The following is a 21,509-nucleotide window of genomic DNA, read 5'->3' on the forward strand; positions in this document are numbered from 1 at the left end:
GTTGTTTTCAAGTTTTCCAGCAGCTGTTAGACAACTTAGAAAAAATTAGTCATGAGCTTGAGCCTAAATGATTGTGTTTCTTCATGAGGTGTTTTTTTTTTTTTTTTTTCCGTTTCAACAGAGGTCCAGCTAATACATTTTAATGAATCAAAAGTGTCAAACTATTCAACCTTGCTGTTAAGTGAAGACAAAAATGTTCTATATGTAGGAGCCAGGGAAGTGATCTTTGCCTTAAACGCAGTGAATATTGCTGAGAAGCAGCACGAGGTATGCCTTTTAATACATTATCCTCCATGTAAAAATTGTACTCCAAGTTTGATTTAATTTCCTGATATCAGTAGCACTGCATTTTAGACAAATAGATACCTAAAAGAGAAATTGCTCTGTATGGGCTACTAGTATTATTTTGGAAGATTTTACAGAGTAAAGGAGAGTAAGAAAGGAGAAGCTGGATATAAACAAGTAATTAAAGGTCTCCTTGGGTATTTTCTTCTTAAGGGCAGGGTGCTGGACAACAGAGATTGTGGATATCATCTTTAGCAATACTTCTTACATGTTTTCTTAATATCAGGAGTGGGCTTTTTTCTGCTAATCTGAGTCTAAAAGCAATCTGAAACAGAGGTAGAGCTGGGGCTTGCTGAGAGCAGGCAGTAAATGTTCTGCAAATGAAGACCCTGTCAGCCTCGTGTTCTGTTCTGTGTCTAGGTGTATCTGCACAGCACGTGGTGGTGCAGACAGGTCTGATCAGCTTCCTCAGAGAAGTACTTTGAATATGTTTGTGCTGGTTTCTCGAAGTAGATTAGCCCAGGCAGAAGTCTGCTAATGTTACTTTGCTTCCAGGTTCTTCCCAGGCTCCTGCTTTTCATTCCATCAGCAGCACAAGCTGACTTGTAGAGGTGCAACGTGGTGCACCACCCAGAGTGCTTTAGAAGATGCTTATATGAGTTTTAATCTGAAGAACATGTTCAAGAGTGGTGGTGGGCACTTTCACTAGCATATAAAACATAGTTGTGTAGTGTAAATTAGTCCAGTAAATTTTCTTTGATTCCTTTCCCCCAAGTGTTTTTATTCAAGTGTTAATGAAATAGAGAAGTACTTCAAATCGAAAAAATACTTAGGCCAGTTACAGTTGCATTTCCCTAATGCATATGATAATGAAAAGTTTATTAGCCACTTGTGGGGAATCATTATTAACCCAGAGGATGGTAATTTAGTTCTGCTTAAGGCACATGGATTTGAAAATGTCACTTTCCTGGGAAAAAGCGGCTTTGAACCTTTGAATGCTACTTGCAAAATGTCTTACATTTGCTTTATATAGGATTGCCTTTTCTTATGTGTGTTATTGCAAGATTTTCAGACCTTGCATTTAATTAAAGTACTTTGAACGTGCTTTTTGCTATATGTTTTTTCATTTAGTTACACTGGAAGGTCACAGAAGATAAAAGGACTAAATGTGCAGTCAAGGGCAAATCAGAACAGGTATGTACTTCTATTGAACTTTGAGAAAGATCTTGTACATTTTACTTCAAGAGAAGTGACATTAAAAGAAGAAAGTCTCCAACTGTTTGAAATTAAAATTTCAAAACAATCACGTAATTTTTTTTTAAATTAACTTGAGCATTAGAAACTACAGCATACTTAGTCTTTTTTTTCTTAGTTCATTATTTTTGTTGTTGATTATTATTTGAATGCTTGAAAATCCGAATGCACCTTGATGTGTGTTTAATGTTAATGGTTTTCCATTAAGAAGATAAACCAATATTGCTTTCACTGAAGTAATTGATAGCAACTGTTTTGTTTTGTTACTGCAACAATTCAGTCAGAGCATTTGATTTTACAGAGTAAGTGATTAATTTTGTGTTCTTTGCTTTAGGTCATAAGGGTTTCTTACTAGGCCAATGTATTCTTTCACTAACTGTGTTAGTGTTGTGTTGCTCAGTGGGTGTGCACACAGGTCACACCCCTGTGATGCCACTCAGACAGCACCCGAGCAGCCAGACCTCCTGTCAGCTTGGGCAGGGTCCCCTGGTGCTTCTGGGAACCACTGACTCCTGATGACTGCCAGGGCACAGGCTGGCCTGCTTATCTTGCCTTTCGCTGAGGATGTCCTTTACTTGAGGTGGTTGACTGAGTGTGGATGTACCTTTCTGTTTGTGTAACACCTCTTCATTTAATGATGCAGTAAAGCAAGGGTTTTCTGGGCAAGACTGGTGGTCAGGCCTTTAACACAGTTTTGAAAGTAGAAGTCTGCAAGTCCTCTGAATACAAAAAGCAGATCTTCTCTGCAGTTGGAGGGATGTGATCCTTGAATATACAGCCTGTTTAGTTTGCACCGTTAAAAAGAGCCCCAAATGCTGCATCCAGGGCTTATAGTTATCCTGGATTCATGTGGTTCATCTGGATGAGAGTGGGCTGTCTCCCTCTGACTAGCTGCTTCTTTTCCTTGACTGATTACTGATAACCATCAGTACATTATTCAAACATGAGTTATGACAGATATTTAAGGTGTGTTTCCTCTTTGTCTACCTCTGTAGGATAGGATCAGAGAATATTATTTTTATTCTGCAGTTCAGTTGGGGCTGCTACTAATACACTGATTCACAGCCATGATGAACATGGGATACAATTTCTCTTGCACATGAGCATATTTTTAGCAGACTTGTGTGTGAATCTCCACAAGTCCTCTCAAAAATCGTTGGTGGGGTATATTATACCCCATAAATACATAATTTGATAGAGCTCTGAATTTATTTTCTTCTATTTTCTTCTGCTCCCAGTTTAGCAACTCATACTCATGCTCATGCCATACTCAATACCAACTCATACCAGCCATGCTTTTTTCTCACTTCTAACCTTCTACTAGTCATATGGTATTTTGCGCTGTACAAAAGTTTGAAAAGAGTCAAGGTATTAACCCATTGTTGCTATTTGTTACACTTAAATGGACAGTTCTCTCCCCCCCCCACCACCACCCATCAGGACTATGCTGCATGATGCCAGCAGAAAGCATTTATACAGCTTTTCAAGGGCTTTATCTGGCGGAAAACTGGTCTTACACTCTTTCCCCCACTTTTTTTCTCCCATTCAGCCACAGAAATACCTAATTTGTGTCATAAGAAGAAATAGTAAGGCCAGTGCTTAAACTTGTGTAAGAAGTTCGTGGAACAACAGTTCAGTGGAGGGATCTGGCAGTGTAGCAGCAAGAGGTGTTGCTGATACGGGTTTTTAACCTCTCTCTAAGTGGTTGTTGAGTTGTTTTCATTATTATTCTGAATTTTTCTGGTATCCTTTATTAAGGATTTTAGTCAAACTCCTTGTTCTATTTCAGAGGTAAAGATAAATAGTGTCCTTGGCCAGTATCAAGGACTGGAAAAAAAAATGGCTATAAGCGACAAAGATTTGTAGCTAATTTAAGGCTATTAGAGATTTAACACACTTAACAACCTTGGCTGTCATTGTTTCATTTAGATGTACAAGAGATGACAAAGTCTAAAACTCACGTCGTGTTTAACTAACATGAAGTTGTTCCCATGGACTGGAGGTGTGTTGGAGCTTGTCCTTCCATAAAATGGGATGGACTCTGCTGACCATGCTGTCCTGCTAGGACACTGAGGCAGCTGCATGCTACTGGCTGTAGGAAACCAGCTGCTGCAGGATTGATTAGAGCTCGTGGAGACTGTAGGGTGATGGTGTCCCAGTGTCACCCATGTGTCACCTAGGCTTGCTGGTGTGATGTAGCATAAGTAGTGGCAATGGACAATATGTTTGTTTATGTTGGAATGTGGAAGATGTGTTTTATCAAACTAGTTCTTTCCTCATCCTCTATTACAGACAGAATGTCGTAATTACGTGCGTGTCTTGCAACAGCTGAATGATACTTTCCTCTATGTGTGTGGAACTAATGCATTTCAGCCAACGTGTGATTACCTGGTAAGAAATGTACATGTTTTGACCCAGCAACAGCTGTAACTTAAAAGCTGCTCAGGTAAACATTGAATTACTTCCATTTCCCAAAAGTGTTGCATCTTCACTGCAGGCTGTAAGGTTAGAAGTATTTGTTGTACTGTCCCATCATAATGGCAGAGCATACTTCTCCTTTTTTAGAGCACTTAATGAATTATTGGTTCAACTTGTCTAACTGCAGATTTATTTTTTTCTTAGCTTTTATACTGTTTCATCTGTTGTGTGTTAGCATGAAACTATTACTAAAACTGAAATTACATTGTTTGCAACTTCCACTTATTACTGGATCTCCCTGAAATTTCTCAGATTCCTGTCTCTGTTTGTGTCTGCTTCTGGCTGTGCCAAAGATACGTAGTGCTGAATCCTTCAGAGTGAAGTCTTGGCACAAAATTAGAACTATCTTTTTCTCGCTGCTGACTCTTGTATCATTTTCCTTACTGCAGCTCTTAGCCATTTGAAAATTGAGAAATCTTGTAATTCTTTGTGCCTTTAGTTTCCAGTGCTTTGATTACATAGTATAACTATTGGGAAGGATGAACCAGGAAGACTTTACAAATATGAATGCTTAGATTCTGAAAATATGAAAACCATGAGCGAAATTGAAATGAAAGCCACTTTTGAGATATCAAACCTCAGTTACTGAATAACTAGAATACAATAGGATGGCCAGCTGAAAGTAATCCCCTCTCGATAGAACAGTGTCTGCTGGAGAGCAGGTCCAAAGGTCAGAGAAGACCTTGCTAGGATCCAAAGAGTAGTTTTTAGAGTTTAAAGTATAACACACTATGGTAATGTAATGATTCTGATACACAGTATGTAAATGCTGTAGAATTAGTATATTGTATTAGATTGGTTAATGGAAGTTAAAATATTCATCATAGAAGAATACTTACTGTATTGTAAACGGGAAATCTCGCTCTCGTTTCTCTCTCCCTCTCTTTCTTGCTTTTCTCTTGCTCTTGTTTCTCTCTCCCTCTCTTGCTTTTTCTCTTGCTGTTCTCTCCCCCTTACTTCTCACCCCCCTCGCCCCCTTACTTTTACTGTTGCCACCCCTCTCTTGCTCTTCTCTTTCTCTTACCCCCACTCTGTCTCCGTCCTGCTCAGGGCTGTGGCTGACAGCCCTTAGCAGGACTTAACATACCCACGCCCTTACAATAAACTGCAACTGTAACACCCGGAGTATTGTCCATCCCGATACACAGACTCCCACATATAACTGATTACTTTCCTAGTACTGTGGCTATGTTTCAGCTTTCTGATCCTCATTTTTGAGCTTTGTTAACGATTTATGAAGTAGCAGACGAAGTACTCTGTTGCTTTTTAAAGTCTAGTTGAATTACGCCCTATCTCACAAATTTACCATCATCTCAAAAATGGCTTAATCCACCTCGGAACATCTTGTTTTCTAAGACTCTCCATCTATTTTTTTCAAGCTAATTGAATAATTGAAAGATCTTTCTGTGTGTCAGTTAACTTCTCTACCTTTCTTGCTGCCTAGTTTTTTTGAGTGCTCTTTCTTGAGGCCTGTCTGGATTTAACTTTCCATCTTTTGCTCTTTCCTTCTTCCACCCTCACAAATTACAGGATCACATTTTTTCTCTCTCTTTGAGACTCCATGAGATTTTCTGAAGGCACATACGCCTTCTATAATTTTACACAAAAAGCCTTTGACGCTAGAAGTTGATGATACAGCTCATTATTTAGTGTTTTGTTTTTAGCTAACTTTGCAAAAGTTGAGTTGCTGAAAGAAAAAAAGGGCTAGTAGTTGTTTTGTGGTTTCCAACAGAATTTGATTTCATTTGAACTTGGAGGTAAAAATGAAGATGGTAAGGGCAGATGTCCATTTGATCCTGCTCAAAGCTACACATCTGTTATGGTTGGTAAGTTCAGACTTTGCATTCCTCATTCTTATATTTAAAAATGTTCTATATTTTCCACTGTCACCCTCCAGTCTGTCACTATTAAAGTGGCTTGCATCCATATTTTTTTGTCTGTATTGTGTATCTGTATATATGTTAAAATACTTATGTAGTCAACTAAGCAGGTTTCTTAAAAGGAGAACTTCAACTCTAGGTTGTTTTGAAAGCAATTTCTAAAATACCAATTTTCAAACTATTTCTACATGTTAAACATATTTAGTCCAGATAATCTAAATGTACATTGTAAGTGCCCTTGTAGTATCAATTACTGTAATTTCAGTAAATGTAACAAGCAGTATTGTTAGCTGTTCCCAAGATGTGCTACAGAATAGGGAAGCGAGATATTTATTGCAAGTGTCCTTCCTACATAGCAACACACCAGTGAATCGTAATTTGGGGAAGCCAGAATTTTTGGCTTTTACCTGCATGTCTCAAGATCATAAAAGAGAAGCTCAATATTACATGAAACAGGAAATGAGAAAAAAAATTAACATGCTCCCTGCCTAAATCTATACAAATGGAGTTTGAATAATTGTGGCATAGAAAGAGAGGAAAATAATTTCCAGACTACTGGGACATTTAAGTAAATTTACAGGTTTTAACATAAACTGTAGATTTTCATTTTAAAATGCCACAAAAACAATGTTGACTTTTGTCAGTTTTCATGTTAGAGCAACAGTAATAATAAATCCAAGTGTGAAGTTAGCTTGAGAATGATTGACAGAAATGTAAACGTGAAAGACGTGTCTAGGGCAATTCAGAGGAAATCTGTGTTTCCCTTTTCTTGTGGGAAGTTAAAACTTACACAGACTCACAAAATATTTATGTACTTTTTTTTATATCCAGTCCATAAGTTCTAATATGTTTGGTTTTGTGTTGAAGATGAGGAACTTTATTCTGGGACTTCCTACAATTTCTTGGGAAGTGAACCTATTATTTCACGGCACTCTCATCAGAGCCCTCTGAGAACAGAGTATGCAATACCTTGGCTTAATGGTAAGTGAGCATGAGAACTGGCCCAAACAAATTACTTTTCTTCTTCAACATCACATGTACAGAGTTTGAGTGTCTTACCTGGGTAAGATGTCTGATGTCTCAAAGAAATGGATTTTGTTATACTGGCATGCACTGTGAGTGTATGCCCTCATGTATGCCATCAAGAGATTGAATTTTGAGATTCCAGGATTTTTATCAGCATTGATGGTGAAAACAGCTTCAGAATATATATGCTTCAACTTGACATTAATGGTTTATTTCTTATGTGCTTGTTCATCCTTGCAATAATGCAGCTTAATTATGATATGGTAAGGAATTGAATGGTTTGTTCTTGAACAATGGTTTGTTCTTAACACTTTAAGTTACTGAATTTCAAAAGTCACTGAATTCCGTGAATTCTCAGAGGGTTGAGGCTTTGTGCCAAAAAGGACTAAAACTTGGCCATTTTCAAAAAGTATAGGATTCAGAGTTTTGTAATATATGTTGTAATGGCACTGTTGCTGTAGTGCTTCAGCTAATAGTTGAAATAAAGGAGAGGCAGGCAAGGAAGGGTTACCTCTCCAGGCCCATTAGAAAACCACATTTGAGTGTGAAGAATGCTGAAGTAATGAGCTATCAGATCATAGAGATCTCTTAGGTATCTTAGTGCTTTCACGTACGTTTTGTGGGGTTATGGGGTTTTTTTCTGTTTCTGGTTGTTTTGTGTGGTTTGGGTTTTTTTTTTAGAAATCCTGTTCATATTATGAACAGCAAATTGTGTAAGTAGGTCGAAGGGAGAAGAAGTAAATGCAGTGGGGAGTTTGGGTTAAAAGATGACTTCTGTGCATCTTTGAGGCAATCAAGTCAGTAGTCACATATATAATAGAAAATTATTCTGTTTGTGTCTGTAGAGCCCAACTTTGTTTTTGCTGATGTGATAAGAGCAGATCCAAACAGCACAGATGGAGAAGATGACAAGATATACTTCTTTTTCACTGAGGTGTCTGTGGAGTATGAATTTGTTGGAAAATTGATGATTCCAAGAATAGCTAGAGTATGCAAGGTGGGAGATAGTTCAGTTTACTTTTACAATATCTCATAGAATCTTGTGTGTGCTTGTTAAGAACATCCTTTATTCTGGATTTACTGCCAGGTAAGTGGAGGTGATTTAGTGTGGTAAATCTTAAAGAATAAGTGGTTTCAGTCAGTTCTTTGGAACTGAGAAGACTAATGGTTGCTTTTTAAATAAAACTTGATTTAATTTTGCACAGTTGTGAAATTTCAGTATATCTGGGGGTTATGCTTCTCTCTGGGAGAAAACAAAGCAACCGTGATAAAACCCAGCAACATAAGAAGTGTTGCTTCACTTTTCATTGTTAGTTTTCTTAAACAAGGGCAGCTCCCTGTGAAGAAATGACTTTGCTGAAAGCTGAGCAGATAGGATGTGTGTCAGGTGACTTGGAAGTAGCTGTATGCAAGCACAACTGTAGCTGTGTCATACCAAAATAGTTGGTGACTGTGGTGTAGCAGATGGGACTTCTATGAAGCTGCTGCAGCTGCCGGGGCCTGAAGGGAAATGGTCACCAGCAGCCTGATTCTGTCACACTGCCTGTGCTTAAATCTCAGTGTGTTAAGCTGATTCAAGTGCATCCTCAGGAGTGCTGGTTAAAAGTCTTGCTGATGGAAGATTTTTCAGCAGAAAATGTTTATTTAACAAAAACTTTTTTAGTGGAATGTATCAATTTCCTTTTATTCCAACAGGAAATTCATCGAGCTGTTTCATTTTTATGAGGTTGAAAGTTTTATTTTGACTTCCCTGTTTAAATACAAAACAGTAAAGTCAAAACATCAATAACAAGTTAGTGCCCTTGAGATTTCCTTTAAACAAGAAGCTGGAGGCAGGTTTAGATGGGGCTTATTATTATGGCACTCTGCCTACTGACAACTTGTGCACACTTTAAAAGGGGAGTATTGTGCAACATGAGAGCTTCATTTATTATATTGTTGTATATTTCAGACTATTGTTTGAAATAGAAATCAGGGGCAGATTGCAAACCCATAAACACTTTAATGTATTTATTAAAACAATTATGTTAATTGATAATTAACAACTTAATTGTTTTAATAAATTTTGCAGATTTCCTTTAGTACATTGCATACACCGTTGGATAATGAGTGGAACTATTAAATGGAAGTATTAATACTGTTTCAATATGCCCTTTTATAAGAGAAGTATTAGAGCTACAGCTCAATTATCAAATATTTTGAAATACATTTCTAGTCAATAGATCTTAACTTACGCCTTGGTACCTGCAAATCCTTAATAAAGGCGGTAACTGCTAGAAGGATTAAACCATAGCTGGATTTCTTCTAATGAAATTATCAGTGTCAGGCAAATCTTAAGACAAATTGCAGCATTGGAATTTAAATCAGTTTTGATGTCACAGAACAAATGCAGTGTTATGTATTTCTCTTAAAGGACAGTATGCTTCCATGCTTGTTTTACTTTTTTAGTAATTTTTACGTGCCCATCTCAACTTTTCTGAGTGATGCTGAAGTATGGTTCTTCATTAACTCTCATATTTCATCTTCCCTGTATATGTGATAAAAATAGTTATTTTTGTTGAACTGATTTTCCTGTGGCTTTCATACTGTTTTGTTTGTTAATTTATTGGTGTTGCTAAAGATAAAATAAAACACCAGGGCTTAGTAATTGCATGTTCTGTAGCAATGGTTCTTAAATGCAAAAACGCTGCTAGTACTCCTCACAAACACCTTTTTATTTTTTTAATACCATAAGAGGGACCAAGGAGGATTAAGGACCTTGCAGAAAAAATGGACTTCGTTTCTCAAGGCCAGACTGATTTGTACCATCCCTGATAAGAATTTAATTTTCAATGTTATCAATGATGTTTTTATCCTCAAATCTCCAACTTTGAAGGAACCAGTGATATATGGAGTCTTCACCCCACAACTGTAAGTGTGGTATAGCCTTTTCCTGGTTAAGTACCTTTAATCTCAGTTGGTTACTACAAGAAAATGGTAATTACTTCAGTGTTTTATTATTGTTTTTTTTTCTTTCCCAATTTTTTCCTGAATTAATAGGAATAATGTGGGGTTATCAGCAGTGTGTGCATACAATCTGTCTACTATAGAAGAGGTTTTCTCAAAAGGAAAATACATGCAGAGTGCTACAGTGGAACAGTCTCATACAAAGTGGGTACGGTACAACGGGGAAATTCCTAATCCTCGACCTGGTGCGGTAAGTTTCTGTCGTCTTGGATCTGATGACTTTTTTAATGCTTAAGAGAAAGCAAACTAAGAAATACTAGTAACTTACTAATGATTCATTTGTGTGTCCTCACTTGGTTGCTTCTTGTAAAAACTTCATAGAAAAACACTCAGGTGGTACGTTCTGAACTTTTTATCTGGGAATCAAAGTCTTTGGGTTTGGGTTTTTTTAAATTTAAAATTAGGTTATTTGCTGGTTTTGTATTTAATTATTTTGTTGTTATCTCATTGTCAAATAGAACTCAGTTTACACTAGCAACATTGTACACTTTTTAGTTCAGATGAAAAGAAATATAACAACTGTTGCATTGTCTCAATAGAATCAGCATGTTTATCTAATGTAATCTGCTGCTCTGCAAACTCAAACTTTCGTAGACGTGGGTCTCTTTCAGACTTTTTACTTCCTTATGTTCCTTGCAGTCATACTTTTGCTAGTGCTGAAAGAGGTGATGGTTAAAAATGGTGCATGAGACCACAGAATGAATATTTTCCTAGAATCTATTTTGGACCTAAGCAAAAATGTAGTCCAAAGTTCAGGGATTAGTACATACCTGAGACCATCCCTAGCTATGAGACCCGAGGACATTCCTTGGTACAATGAGTTTGGTGTACCAGTGTGGTTACTGGCCAAAATAATGTGGAGAAGAAAATGCATGCATTGTTAATAGTCTTTATTTTGTACAAGTAAATTATACAATTTGGTTGTCTTTTTTCTTTTTCACCATCTCCCTGTCCCCCCTTCTAGTGCATAAACAATGAAGCCAGAGCATCAAACTACATGAGTTCTCTGAATTTACCAGACAAAACATTGCAGTTTGTTAAAGATCATCCTCTAATGGATGACTCAGTGACCCCAATGGGAGACAGACCTCGGCTAGTAAAGCGAGATGTGAAGTATACACAGATTGTAGTTGACAGAGTCAGAGCACTCAATGGCACCATCTATGATGTTATGTTCATCGGTACAGGTGAGTTCTGCAAAGCACCTGGTTTTGCTGATGCACTGATTCTTTAGTTTTCTTCGAGAAACTCTTGAGATTTCTATATTTGCAGTACTTTTATGCCAGCTGGTGTTTCAACACTAAAACAAAAATAAAAACATAAGGTACCACAGTAAGTAGACAGTCTTAGGTACTTTGAAAAGGTATTGCAGGAAAAGAATTGCAAAGCTTCAGTGAGTTCAACAAAACCACACAATATAATCCCCAACTGGTCATTCTGTGTACCAAATTGTTATTTCTCGCTCCGAGATATTGATGATGGCAAGTTTAACAGTTGCCTTTCACACAAAGTTGTGCTGCTGAACAGCAAGCAGATTGTTGAGACACCTTACAGAAATTGTGAAGGCTTTTTTCTTGCCTTTCTTTTTTCAAGGCTCTTAAACATATTGTTTTGTTGTTTCAGATCGAGGAGCCCTGCACAAAGCTATCAGTTATGAAAATGGAATGCATATTATTGAAGAAACACAGCTTTTCCCAAATTTTGAACCAGTCCAAACTCTCTTGCTTTCATCCAAAACAGTAAGTGATGTAAGCATTGCAATATTCATCTCCTTTTGTTCTTTCACAAAACTTCCTTTGTACCACTTTGACCTTGTGACAAGAGACCATTGCTGTGCATGGAGCCAAAGGCTGCATTTGTAACCTGCCATGCTGCAGCAATCACATATTGCCTCCTGCATTTCAGTATTTTTGATAGGTGACAAGCTTCTGAAGGTATTTAGACATGGAGAATGGCTGGGGGAGCATAGGTATGCAGGTCTTCACTTGGTTCCATGTGCAGAAGCAGGAAACTGTAAGGTGTTTTAAGAAACCAATTGCAGGTTTGGAGTGATGTAAAAAACCTGACCCCTTGTGGCCACTGTGGATTTCTGAGGAAAAATCCCTGGGGCTGAGGTTAGCAGAGGAGCCGTGTGTGGTTCTGAGGAAATATAAGAGAGAACAATCTTCTAGCACAGGGACTCATAATTGTGTAGTTAATTTATTTCTGCTGTCCCCAGTCATGAAAGCTCCTGCATGCTGGTTGTGTTATGAGAACAGTCACATTTGCAGCTGTGGGTGAGGACTTCTGGTGAGGTCTGTCTGCCCAGTGGGCACCAGCTGCAGCTCCAGCTGGATAACACAAGAGCTGCTGCACATTCCAAACTTGGAAGCTGTCCTGCACTGTTTATCCATTGCTTGGTTTAATCCTAGAGTGCTTTTGTGACAGTAGAAGGATGTTCACTCTGTGTAGTTTGTACATGAGTTAGGTTTTTGCCCCTAGTTACTAAGATCTTCATGTCCATTAATTTATCTATGTGACTTGTAGCATCAGTGAGATTTTCTGGGTTTCATAAAGAACGAATCCCTCTTTTGAAGTATCTAATAATAATACCAACATTTAGTAGCTACCTAGTTAAGTGCTCTGCATCTTAAGGACTTAGAATACTTTGAGACAGCTGTTATTTTTGTGTGATGTTTAATAAAAGTTTGCATATCAACATGATCAGCTCAGTGGAACAGAACTTTATGCCATAATTTTTACAAGCTCATTCTGCATGCTTTTTTTGCTTTCATTCTTATAATAGAAAGAAAGGACAGTATGTTTTTGCTAGACAAATGAAAATGTGGATTAAGAACATATGTGCTTAGTTTTCCATAAACGTGTTTGTATTATTTTTGTGTGATACATCACACTGACAACTTGCACATCTCTGCAGATACGTTTTATGTGTGTATATATATATATATATATACACATACACACACACAAAGCATTTGTTTAATCTGCAAAAAAAGTTTTAAATTACTTGCTTTGACAGGAAGTTTTGGAATTTGCTCTGTCATAGAAGATAATTTGATAGATAGCTCTTGTAATATATATGCTAATCCCCATTCTTCTAAATGTGGGATCATTCTTATACTGGCTTAATGATGATTTGCTTGTTTCAGGAGAGTGCAAAGAAAGAGATGGACATTAAGCCTGGTACCAAATACACATCATGTAGCAATTTCAGCACATATTTGGAAGACTGTTACAGGAATAATAGCATTGAATTTATTCACTCTGGGTCCAGGTGCCACTTACTCACTGAAATAATGCTGCCTGGAACATTCCTGTAAAACTGTCAGTCCTTTACAGTGATGGGGAGTGGGAGGTTAGGTCAGCTTCCAGAGTCATGGTAACTGTATAGTCACAGTACCACCCAAGCAGGGATTTGCTGCTTCCCAGCCTGAAGACACAAGTTTCTGCTTCCAAAGTCAGTGGCTGCTGAAGTCCATCACAGAGCTGGTATTGTGTTACATGTCATGGCATCCCACACTAGTGGACTAACCACAGAAGGGTAATAATTACCCTGAGAGTAGGCTTTAGACCTCTCTGGAGTCAGAGTCCTTTCTGAGTGCATTTTCAATAGTCTCTAGGTTCTTCCCAAAGTGTATGGAGGGTGGTGGACAGTCAGATGAGCCTACAGCAGATCATCTTAACTCCTGCTTAACTAAAAGGTGCGTCTGGTTTTTGTTTAAAAATGGTTTGCTGAGCTCACTGCCTGTTCTCTGAACTCTTGGATGTATGAGCTGGGAAACATGCCAAGACACTACAACCCATGCACAGTGTTGCACTATTGCAGTGTTATCCAGCAGAGCACTAGAGAGATAAGCAGTGCTTGGTGCACTGTGGAGATCTTCAAGCAGAATGGGAAGCTTTTCCTAGGAAGTTGTATGTCTCCAACACTGTAGGCTTCCTTCTGTGAGCATTGCAGCATAACACTAATCTGTGTTAGATTTCAGGATGGAAGAATGCATTTGAATGTTTGTTTGACTGTCATTCAAATGGTATCTTTCAACAGTGCCAGCAAATTCTTCTTTGAAAGAAGTTTTCTCTTATTTTTTCCAGTGTCAAGAGTTTCCCTGAAAACTGTTTGCACACTTCATATGCAAGAAGGATTCAAACTAATTTGTGCTTGGTCTTGCATCTTCTTCTAGAGACTTTCTCCTGATCATTACTTTAAGGAGACTGAGCTGTTCAGAGTTTTTGTGGTAGAACCTCCTTACATCCTTAGTTGAAAGAGCAGAGTATCAATGAGCCCCAAAACCTAACTACAGCCTTAAGATGCTGTGTCAGTTCTTTTCTTTAAGGTATTTATGATGTCAAGACTAATACACCTGAACAGGAGATTAAGAATGTTTCTATGCTTTAAATCTTCCCTTGGATGTCGTCATTGCTTTGTGACCATACTCATCTCGCTGAGTCAAGCAGTCTCACTGCAGACATGACTGAGTACCTTTCTGTGCATGGAGATCTGTACAGCTGCAGTACAGGAAAAGTCATTCCAAGCTTGGATACAGCTCATTTGCCTGGCAACTGCAATAGGGTGCTGATAAACCTGCTTGGTATCTTGCTCAGATGAAGCCAACCCACTGCTGAGGTGGGGTATGCCATTCAGCTTTCTGTGCAGACCCTCTCAAAAGGTGAAGTGGGTCAGTCACTGTAGATTTGGGTTGCAGCACAGAGGCTTTTCCTGAGGCTTTGCCTGATAATATGTAAAGTCAGTGTACCTTTAGCCATCATTTCCCCCCCCAAATTCTAAAGCAGATGAGTGAAATATGGTAGCTGCCTGCCTTTTATTATAAAGATAAGTGTGCTCTTTTTTTGCTGTGCTCAGACTGCTTTGGGATCCCCAGCAGCAATGGTTCAACAGCCATTGTGATTATTTTCCCCTTCCAGATGTCTTGCTAGTTGCTGTTTCCTTTGAATACTGCCAGTGTTCCTTAAGAAGCAGTGGACTCTTGTAAGGTTGATGCTGATGTGGCTGCAGAGACTGGCAGGCTAAAGAGCTGAAAGCAGTAGGGCTGCTTGGGATTAACAGGAGCAGCCTTACTCCCTGCTCAGTCTTGCATGTGCCAACTGCAGCTTTGTCACCAGCCTTGCCTTGCCTGATAGAAGGATTATTGCATTCATATTTCTGGAAAAGCTGATAAAGTCATAGTTAGACATGGTTACTTCCACATACCCATTACAGTTCTTTGCTGTCTTTTTGCACTTTGAGCATTGCTGCAGTATTTCCAAGTTAACTTTCTAGAAATAAAAGCTAATAAAATGCTTACTCTCCTGAGGTACCACTTTTTACAAAAAAGGCAGATATATATATATATATCTGCATATATGCATATATGTATATATGCAGCTCTTTAATAACATTTAAATTGTTCCATTAATTAAGTTGTTTGGGTTTGAGAAAGTGATTGTCTGTTATGTCCTTTGTTTTCTTTAGGGCAGAAGATACCTCTTTGCTGGTTCAAACTCTGGTGTGGTGCAGTCTCCTGTGGCATTCTGTGACAAGTACACCACTTGTGTTGACTGTGTTTTAGCAAGGGATCCTTACTGTGCTTGGAAACCTCATGAAGCTTCCTGCATTGATATTTTCAAAGAAGGTGAAAGGGAAAGGTAATAGTATCCTTTGATTACCTTACGATTAATAGTTACAATTAATATTTAATCATTTTTGTCCCTTACTGATAATTGGAATTTTAAAAATATAATGTTTTCAAATACAGACTTTTTCCTATCATTTATGTCTGCTAGTGCTGTTTAGATGACTCATTAGTACAAATGGATGGACGGATTTTAGGAAACAAGATTCGAAGTTGTAATGGTTTGACTTCCTTTACAGGAACTGGATGCAAAACATAGGTGGAGATGCATCTTCTTGTTCTGGTGAGTTAGTCTTCAAACAGCTCCTTTGTATGTCTAGGTAGAGTGGTGAAAGAGTTCTGTTTAGTTCAGCTTTGCTTTTGTGATTATCTGGACATTCATTTACATTTTAATAGGTATGAGATTCTGCTTTGAATATTTGAGCACCTGTACAACCTGCATGTTGTCTTAAAAACTGTCTGTGTTTGTATGCATTTCAGTGTGCAGTGCACAACCCCCTGAAATGAATGGGGGCACCTCAACAGTGACTTGTGAATGAAAGCAATACCAGAAGTACTTCTATTGCAGAGGCCTCTGTCTCTTTGATGCAGCATTTGACATTCTACTGTGAGCTTTGACAAGTGCTTGGTTATTGCTGCTAGATCAGATTAAATTAGTCTGAAAAATAGCTGTTTTAATGGTGAGAGGGGAGGGGGAACTTAGAACATGATATACAGCAGCTGAAGTACCTTCCACAGTGCTTTAAAATAAGTAACCACAGGTTCTTTCTTTATTGTGTGTGCTGCTGCCGCCAGATCAAGGAGATCATAAAGTGGAGTAGAGTTACAGGAGCTGCAGTAAAAAAGCTCTTAAGAGTTTGATGTACTCACTTCTTATTTCTAATCCAAGCAAAGCATGGACCACCATAAGAACTTTGCTTGTTACTTTTTTTGTTGACTTACAGGGTGCCATAAATGCAAATGTGCCATAAGTGCAAATACCCTTTTTTTCAGAAGAGAGTTCCTAGTTCAGTTTCTTCTTGGATACTTTGTAGTTGCTGCTTTACTTAAAATGCACTGATTGGATATAACATAAGACCAAGTACAGTATCTTTCCCAGACAGTGACTTCTCAGGTGCACAGTCAGTTGTGCATCAGTGAGATCTCACCTTTATCTAGGCGTGGAGGCCATCGTAGAGTTGAGGTGTCCTGTCTCTTAGTTTGTCTTGATGTTCCACGTGCAGCTTGGTATTCCACTGAGATTCTTGCATGCTGTCCACCTGGTCTTGTGAGGTGAATACCATAGTCTTCATGCTTCCAGTAAGACTGTAACACAGTCTGGTGAAGCTGTACAGATTAGAGCAAACTGGAATCATTGCTGATACTCTGCACATTTATTTTGATGTTCCAGATAAAGTAAGAGAGAATCCCCTACAGCATACATTCAAGCATGGGAGCACAGCAGAACTCAAATGTTCTCAAAAGTCCAATCTGGCACAGGTAGTTTGGAAGTTCAAAGATGATGTGCTGAGAGTGGAGAGTCCCAAGTACCGTCTACTGGAGAAGGCACTGCTCATCTTCAATTTATCAGAAGGAGACAGTGGTGTTTATCAATGTTTGTCAGAAGAAAAAGTGAAAAATAAGAAATTTTCTCAAGTGTTGGCTAAGCATGTTTTGGAACTGAAAAAAATGCAGCATACCACGGTGGGCCCCACCACGACTGCCGCACCAACAGAAGGTAATAGTGATGTGCCAAAAGTATCAGCCCTATCAACCGAGGGGTCCACTGCTCGCATCTCAACCACTCACATGGTACCAGTAACGACAGCAAGGATATTAACAAAGCCCATTGGCCCTGTCCTAACAAGTGTAGCTTCCAACACGGAGCTCTTCAATTCCATTCCTGATGCAGTCCCAGAAAAGACAATGTTCCTCAAGTCAAATGATAACTTCCTGTTGATGTTTCTCTTCCTCTTCTTTTTCATTCTCTTTTTGTGCCTGCTCTCCTACAACTGTTACAAAGGCTACTTGCCAGGGCAGTGCTTGAAATTTCGCTCTGTCATGCTGCTTGGCAAGAAGAAAACAAAATCAGATTTTTCTGATTGTGAGCAAAGTGTGAAAGAGACGCTGGTGGAGCAGGGCAGTGTCAGCCACCAGAGCGGGGAGCAGCCCAAGCCCGCGCACGACACCGGCTACGAGACGGAGCCCGACTGCGGGAACAGCCAGCTGCAGGCTGGGGACTCGCAGGCGTCCCGCGAGGCCAAGGACAAGCCCTTCGACGTCAAGTGCGAGCTCAAGTACGCCGACTCGGACGCGGAGGGCGACTGAAGGACCCCCCGGCGTCCTCTCGGTGGCAGAGTGAGCTGTGCTCCTGCGGCTGGCTGTTTGAGCACGGAGAGCCTGGGTGTGACAGCCAAGCCATAGCAGGGGTTACATGCTTCAGCTGTACAGCAAGCCAGATCCAAACAAATTAGAGAAGTGGTGTACTTGTCTGGAGACCATAGCATCTTGTGTTGTACTGTCATTTTATCTGTTTTTTAAAAATGGCCAGTTTCAGATCACCACTTGTTCATTCCCCAGTTTTGCCCCACCACTGAGCACTTTGCTCTAGTGAAGCTACTTGCTTGTTCTTTGGCCATATTCTTCGATAGAGTAAATGTAACTTTATAATTCAGTTGGCTTTAAAAAGTACTTCAGTCTTCACATATTTTTAGTTGCCATTAAAAAAAGATCTAGTTTCATTTTAATTCCAAATTGGAAATTGAGTTTAGTTTATCAGATTGGTAAATTATAGACTTTTGTCCAGATTGGGACATTTTTTTTCTTTGCTTCTAGTGATTGTTTTTAGTTTTATGCTTTGTGTTACGGCACACTAGATCTCTTTAGTTGGTTAAAGTTAATTTTTTTAACTGCTCTATAAGTATCTTAGATTTTAAGGTATAATGGGGATAGCATTGCCTTGATTTGTGTAAGACTCAGGGATAATCTTGTTTAAAGGCTCTTTTCTTTGCTGCTTTCTAGAAATGTAGGTACAACAATATCAGTACAAAACATGGAGTAAGTGGGGAATGGGGAAGGAGGAAAAATGCTTTTTTGTTGGTTTTTTTTTTTTTTTCCTCCCCCCCACCAGCCAGCCAGCTGGACATAGTCACATTTTATTTTCTATACAAAACTGGATTTATTTTTTTCTTTAGTTTATAGAACAGTACAGGCAAGCAACTGTCAGTTAGCAGTGACACGGAAAGAGATTTCTTGCATTGTGGAAGCAAAACAGGAATCAAGAAGAATTAACTCCCAACAATTCAGCTAGTGACTCGCTGGAATGGACTGTTAGGACACAGCCTGATGAGAAAACGTTGCTGATTTTTTTCTTCTTTTCAGATTGAGAAATAACTCAGCTTCTTTTGTGACAAATACTTGCAGCATCACCCTTTCTGGATGATATCTTCACTCTCCTATGCAACTGGAGACTGAAACTGGAGCTGCTTAAACAATCAGTCCTTTGAACTGTTTATGTGAATCATGCCTGCTAATGTGAAAGTGTGCATTTGTTCTCAGCCTGGTTCACAGCAGCACTGTTTGTCTGTAAAAGCATTTTATGTGTGCAGTACAGTCCTGAAGAATTGTTCCTCTCACTGCATCTTTCTGTAAATATTGCTAGAAGTAGAATACATTTTAACAGTAAATAGCAGTATGCCTGGGCTGCTTTTCTGTGTTGAACCTTCATGCAAACATAATTTAGACCATCTTAGTGTAAACAGTTTATATTTTATAAGATTCAGTTTGGTTTTATTTTTCTATTTTTAATTATGTACATATAACAGAATAAATATTAAAATAAATTGTATTACATCTTGGCTTTTCTGAAACATGACACAATGACAGTGCTTTCCATTTGGCAAGCACTAATGTTCCTTGTGATTTCCTTTGGGGGGGAATATAAAAACTCAGTAATTAATTTGAAGCAGCCCCTCAGCTTCAATTGAATGGGTTATAATCTAGGGTAAAGAGATGGGAAGGATGGGAGAAAAACAACATGGGTGAAGGAGGAATGTGCTCTTCTCTTAGGGGTGTAGGGACACTTTGTCTTACTACCTTTCTAAAACTCATGTGTCCTTTTGCATTATTTCTTCATTGTGTGATGTGTTTCTTGCAATTTCTTTCCTTAGTACCCTTTTACTTTCTTTTCTGTCCTCTTCTGTCACACAGCCTCATCTCCTATACCTTTCCCTCCTACTGGTACCTCCTTTTTGTCCTGTGTGGGAAGTGATTCACCTCCTTCACCCACCAGTACCCAGCCTGCTGTTTGGTCTAGCAAAGACCCCGTAAAGGTCATGTTGTTGCCACCTTTGCTAAGTGACCAGGTACAGCATGTTAGTGTCCGGGGATCCTTCCACCTCTTCTGCCAAGCCACAGGTAAGTTGGAGGACCCCTGTATAAGCCAGCATTTTCTGCATTAAAGGTTTAGCCATTGTCACCATGTACTGTATAAATATCACTTTTGTGATGTCTGGGGGGAAAAAACAAGAGCAAAGAGAGACAGTATCAGGATGCCAACATGATCTAACCAAGAATAGGTCACTGCGAGAACCGTACTGTATAATGGAGGCTCTGATTCAGCAACCCACTTTAGCATATTAGTAGTCAGTTGATTTTATTAGCCTCACTTGCATGGTGAAGGAGTTCAGTGAATCAGGAGTGCACATGGATGTCTGGCAGGTAGATATTTTCATTGTAAACGTGTATGCAGTTTAAAAAATACATTTTTATTGGATTTGAACTTAGCATTGAACTTACTTTCTGAACCGGATCAGTCCTTCTTTTTCCGTCTTATTTCAAATGGTTAAGTACATACAGTAATAACAACTTCCATTTTACAACATATATTTTCTGAGGAGTACAGGAGGACAAAGCTATTTTTTCCATAGTAATTCAGCATTTTTTCCAGTTTTTGTTTGGATTGTTACAAATTTCAATTTGTAATTTTTGGTTTCAACTAAGTGTGATTCAATGGATTGAAACAGGTCTTCATAGGTAACCTTATTATTTAAAAAAAGAAATGGTATAGATTGAATTATTTTAAAAAGCAGTGTTGTTCTGTATTGGCATCTCTGTTAGTGTTACATGGAATCCAATCAAAATGCTTAAGTCTTTATTAGCATAGATCTTAACAAGGGTACCATTTGTATTTCCATTGGTAAAAAAAACAACAGTGGGATGAAGGTTCTTGCATAGAATAGAATCATTTAGCTGGAAAACACTTTACAGCAGCAGTTTTTTCTTTTTTTTTTGCAACAGGCAATTCGGAAACTTGATTGTCCACCATGAAAAGTAAAGTTACAGTAGCACAAAAGTTTTAAATGGATAATAGTAATTAATAATTTTGTTTGATAATTGTGCTGCAGATTTAGACTTTATTTTAGAATTGCTTCTTTTCATCCAGCAATGCCCATCGTAACATGATGCTGATGCTGCTCTTAAAAATTGTCAGTAATTGTATTTGCCTTGGTAGTGAACTTAGGACGGAAGGCGCGGTGTGTCAGCGCGTGGACTCCATTCCTCAGGAGGTGTTGGGGTGAATAGTGGAAGAAACTCCAACAATCACCTGACATCCAAGGGGATTGCAGTAATGGCACAGGTGGGGCCAAGGTGACCAAGCTATGGAAGCACTTCCACTGCCTGTCAAAGCAGGGAAGGACTGGACTTTGCATTATGGATAGAGCTTTTGGTCCCTTTGGGAAGCAAGGCAGTTGGCTGACACATCACACTTCTCTCTTACCCAGACTTATGATTTCAGTCTCTTGATTTAAAAAATGAACAAACCAGCAAATGCAAACCAATACACTGAACTGGTGCAAGTATTTGTGTCTTTCAGGGTCCTGCATGTGAGGATATGTCATCCTGGGTGGGGGGTGGCTAAATAATTACTTTTGCAAGGAAGGTCTCTGGATTTGTTCAAATTTGTTCAGTA

At 38.8% G+C, this 21,509-nt stretch overlaps 1 protein-coding gene across 20 annotated transcripts in view; it reads left to right on the forward strand.

Annotated features, from left to right (window-relative positions):
* SEMA4D (semaphorin 4D) overlaps nt 1-21,509 on the forward strand; it is a 97,634-nt gene that overhangs the window by 65,041 nt on the left and 11,084 nt on the right. For 9 of the 20 annotated variants that reach the window (XM_079330989.1, XM_079331008.1, XM_079331002.1 and 6 more), the window contains 13 exons: nt 122-267; nt 1,417-1,479; nt 3,832-3,930; nt 5,750-5,843; nt 6,765-6,878; nt 7,769-7,920; nt 9,658-9,833; nt 9,963-10,119; nt 10,894-11,116; nt 11,553-11,677; nt 15,400-15,572; nt 15,799-15,842; nt 16,950-19,385. In XM_079330989.1, the coding sequence (XP_079187115.1) occupies nt 122-267; nt 1,417-1,479; nt 3,832-3,930; nt 5,750-5,843; nt 6,765-6,878; nt 7,769-7,920; nt 9,658-9,833; nt 9,963-10,119; nt 10,894-11,116; nt 11,553-11,677; nt 15,400-15,572; nt 15,799-15,842; nt 16,950-17,866 (2,483 nt within the window). In that variant the 3' untranslated portion in view covers nt 17,867-19,385. Of the gene's footprint in view, nt 1-121; nt 268-1,416; nt 1,480-3,831; nt 3,931-5,749; nt 5,844-6,764; nt 6,879-7,768; nt 7,921-9,657; nt 9,834-9,962; nt 10,120-10,893; nt 11,117-11,552; nt 11,678-15,399; nt 15,573-15,798; nt 15,843-16,949; nt 19,386-19,747; nt 19,955-21,509 lie in introns of those variants that run through there. The other 11 variants (XM_079330990.1, XM_079330992.1, XM_079330991.1 and 8 more) reach the window with 7 other exon arrangements.

Source organism: Erithacus rubecula (assembly GCF_903797595.1).
Source record: "Erithacus rubecula genome assembly, contig: SUPER_Z_unloc_2, whole genome shotgun sequence".
In the NCBI taxonomy this organism is placed as follows: Eukaryota; Metazoa; Chordata; class Aves; order Passeriformes; family Muscicapidae; genus Erithacus; species Erithacus rubecula.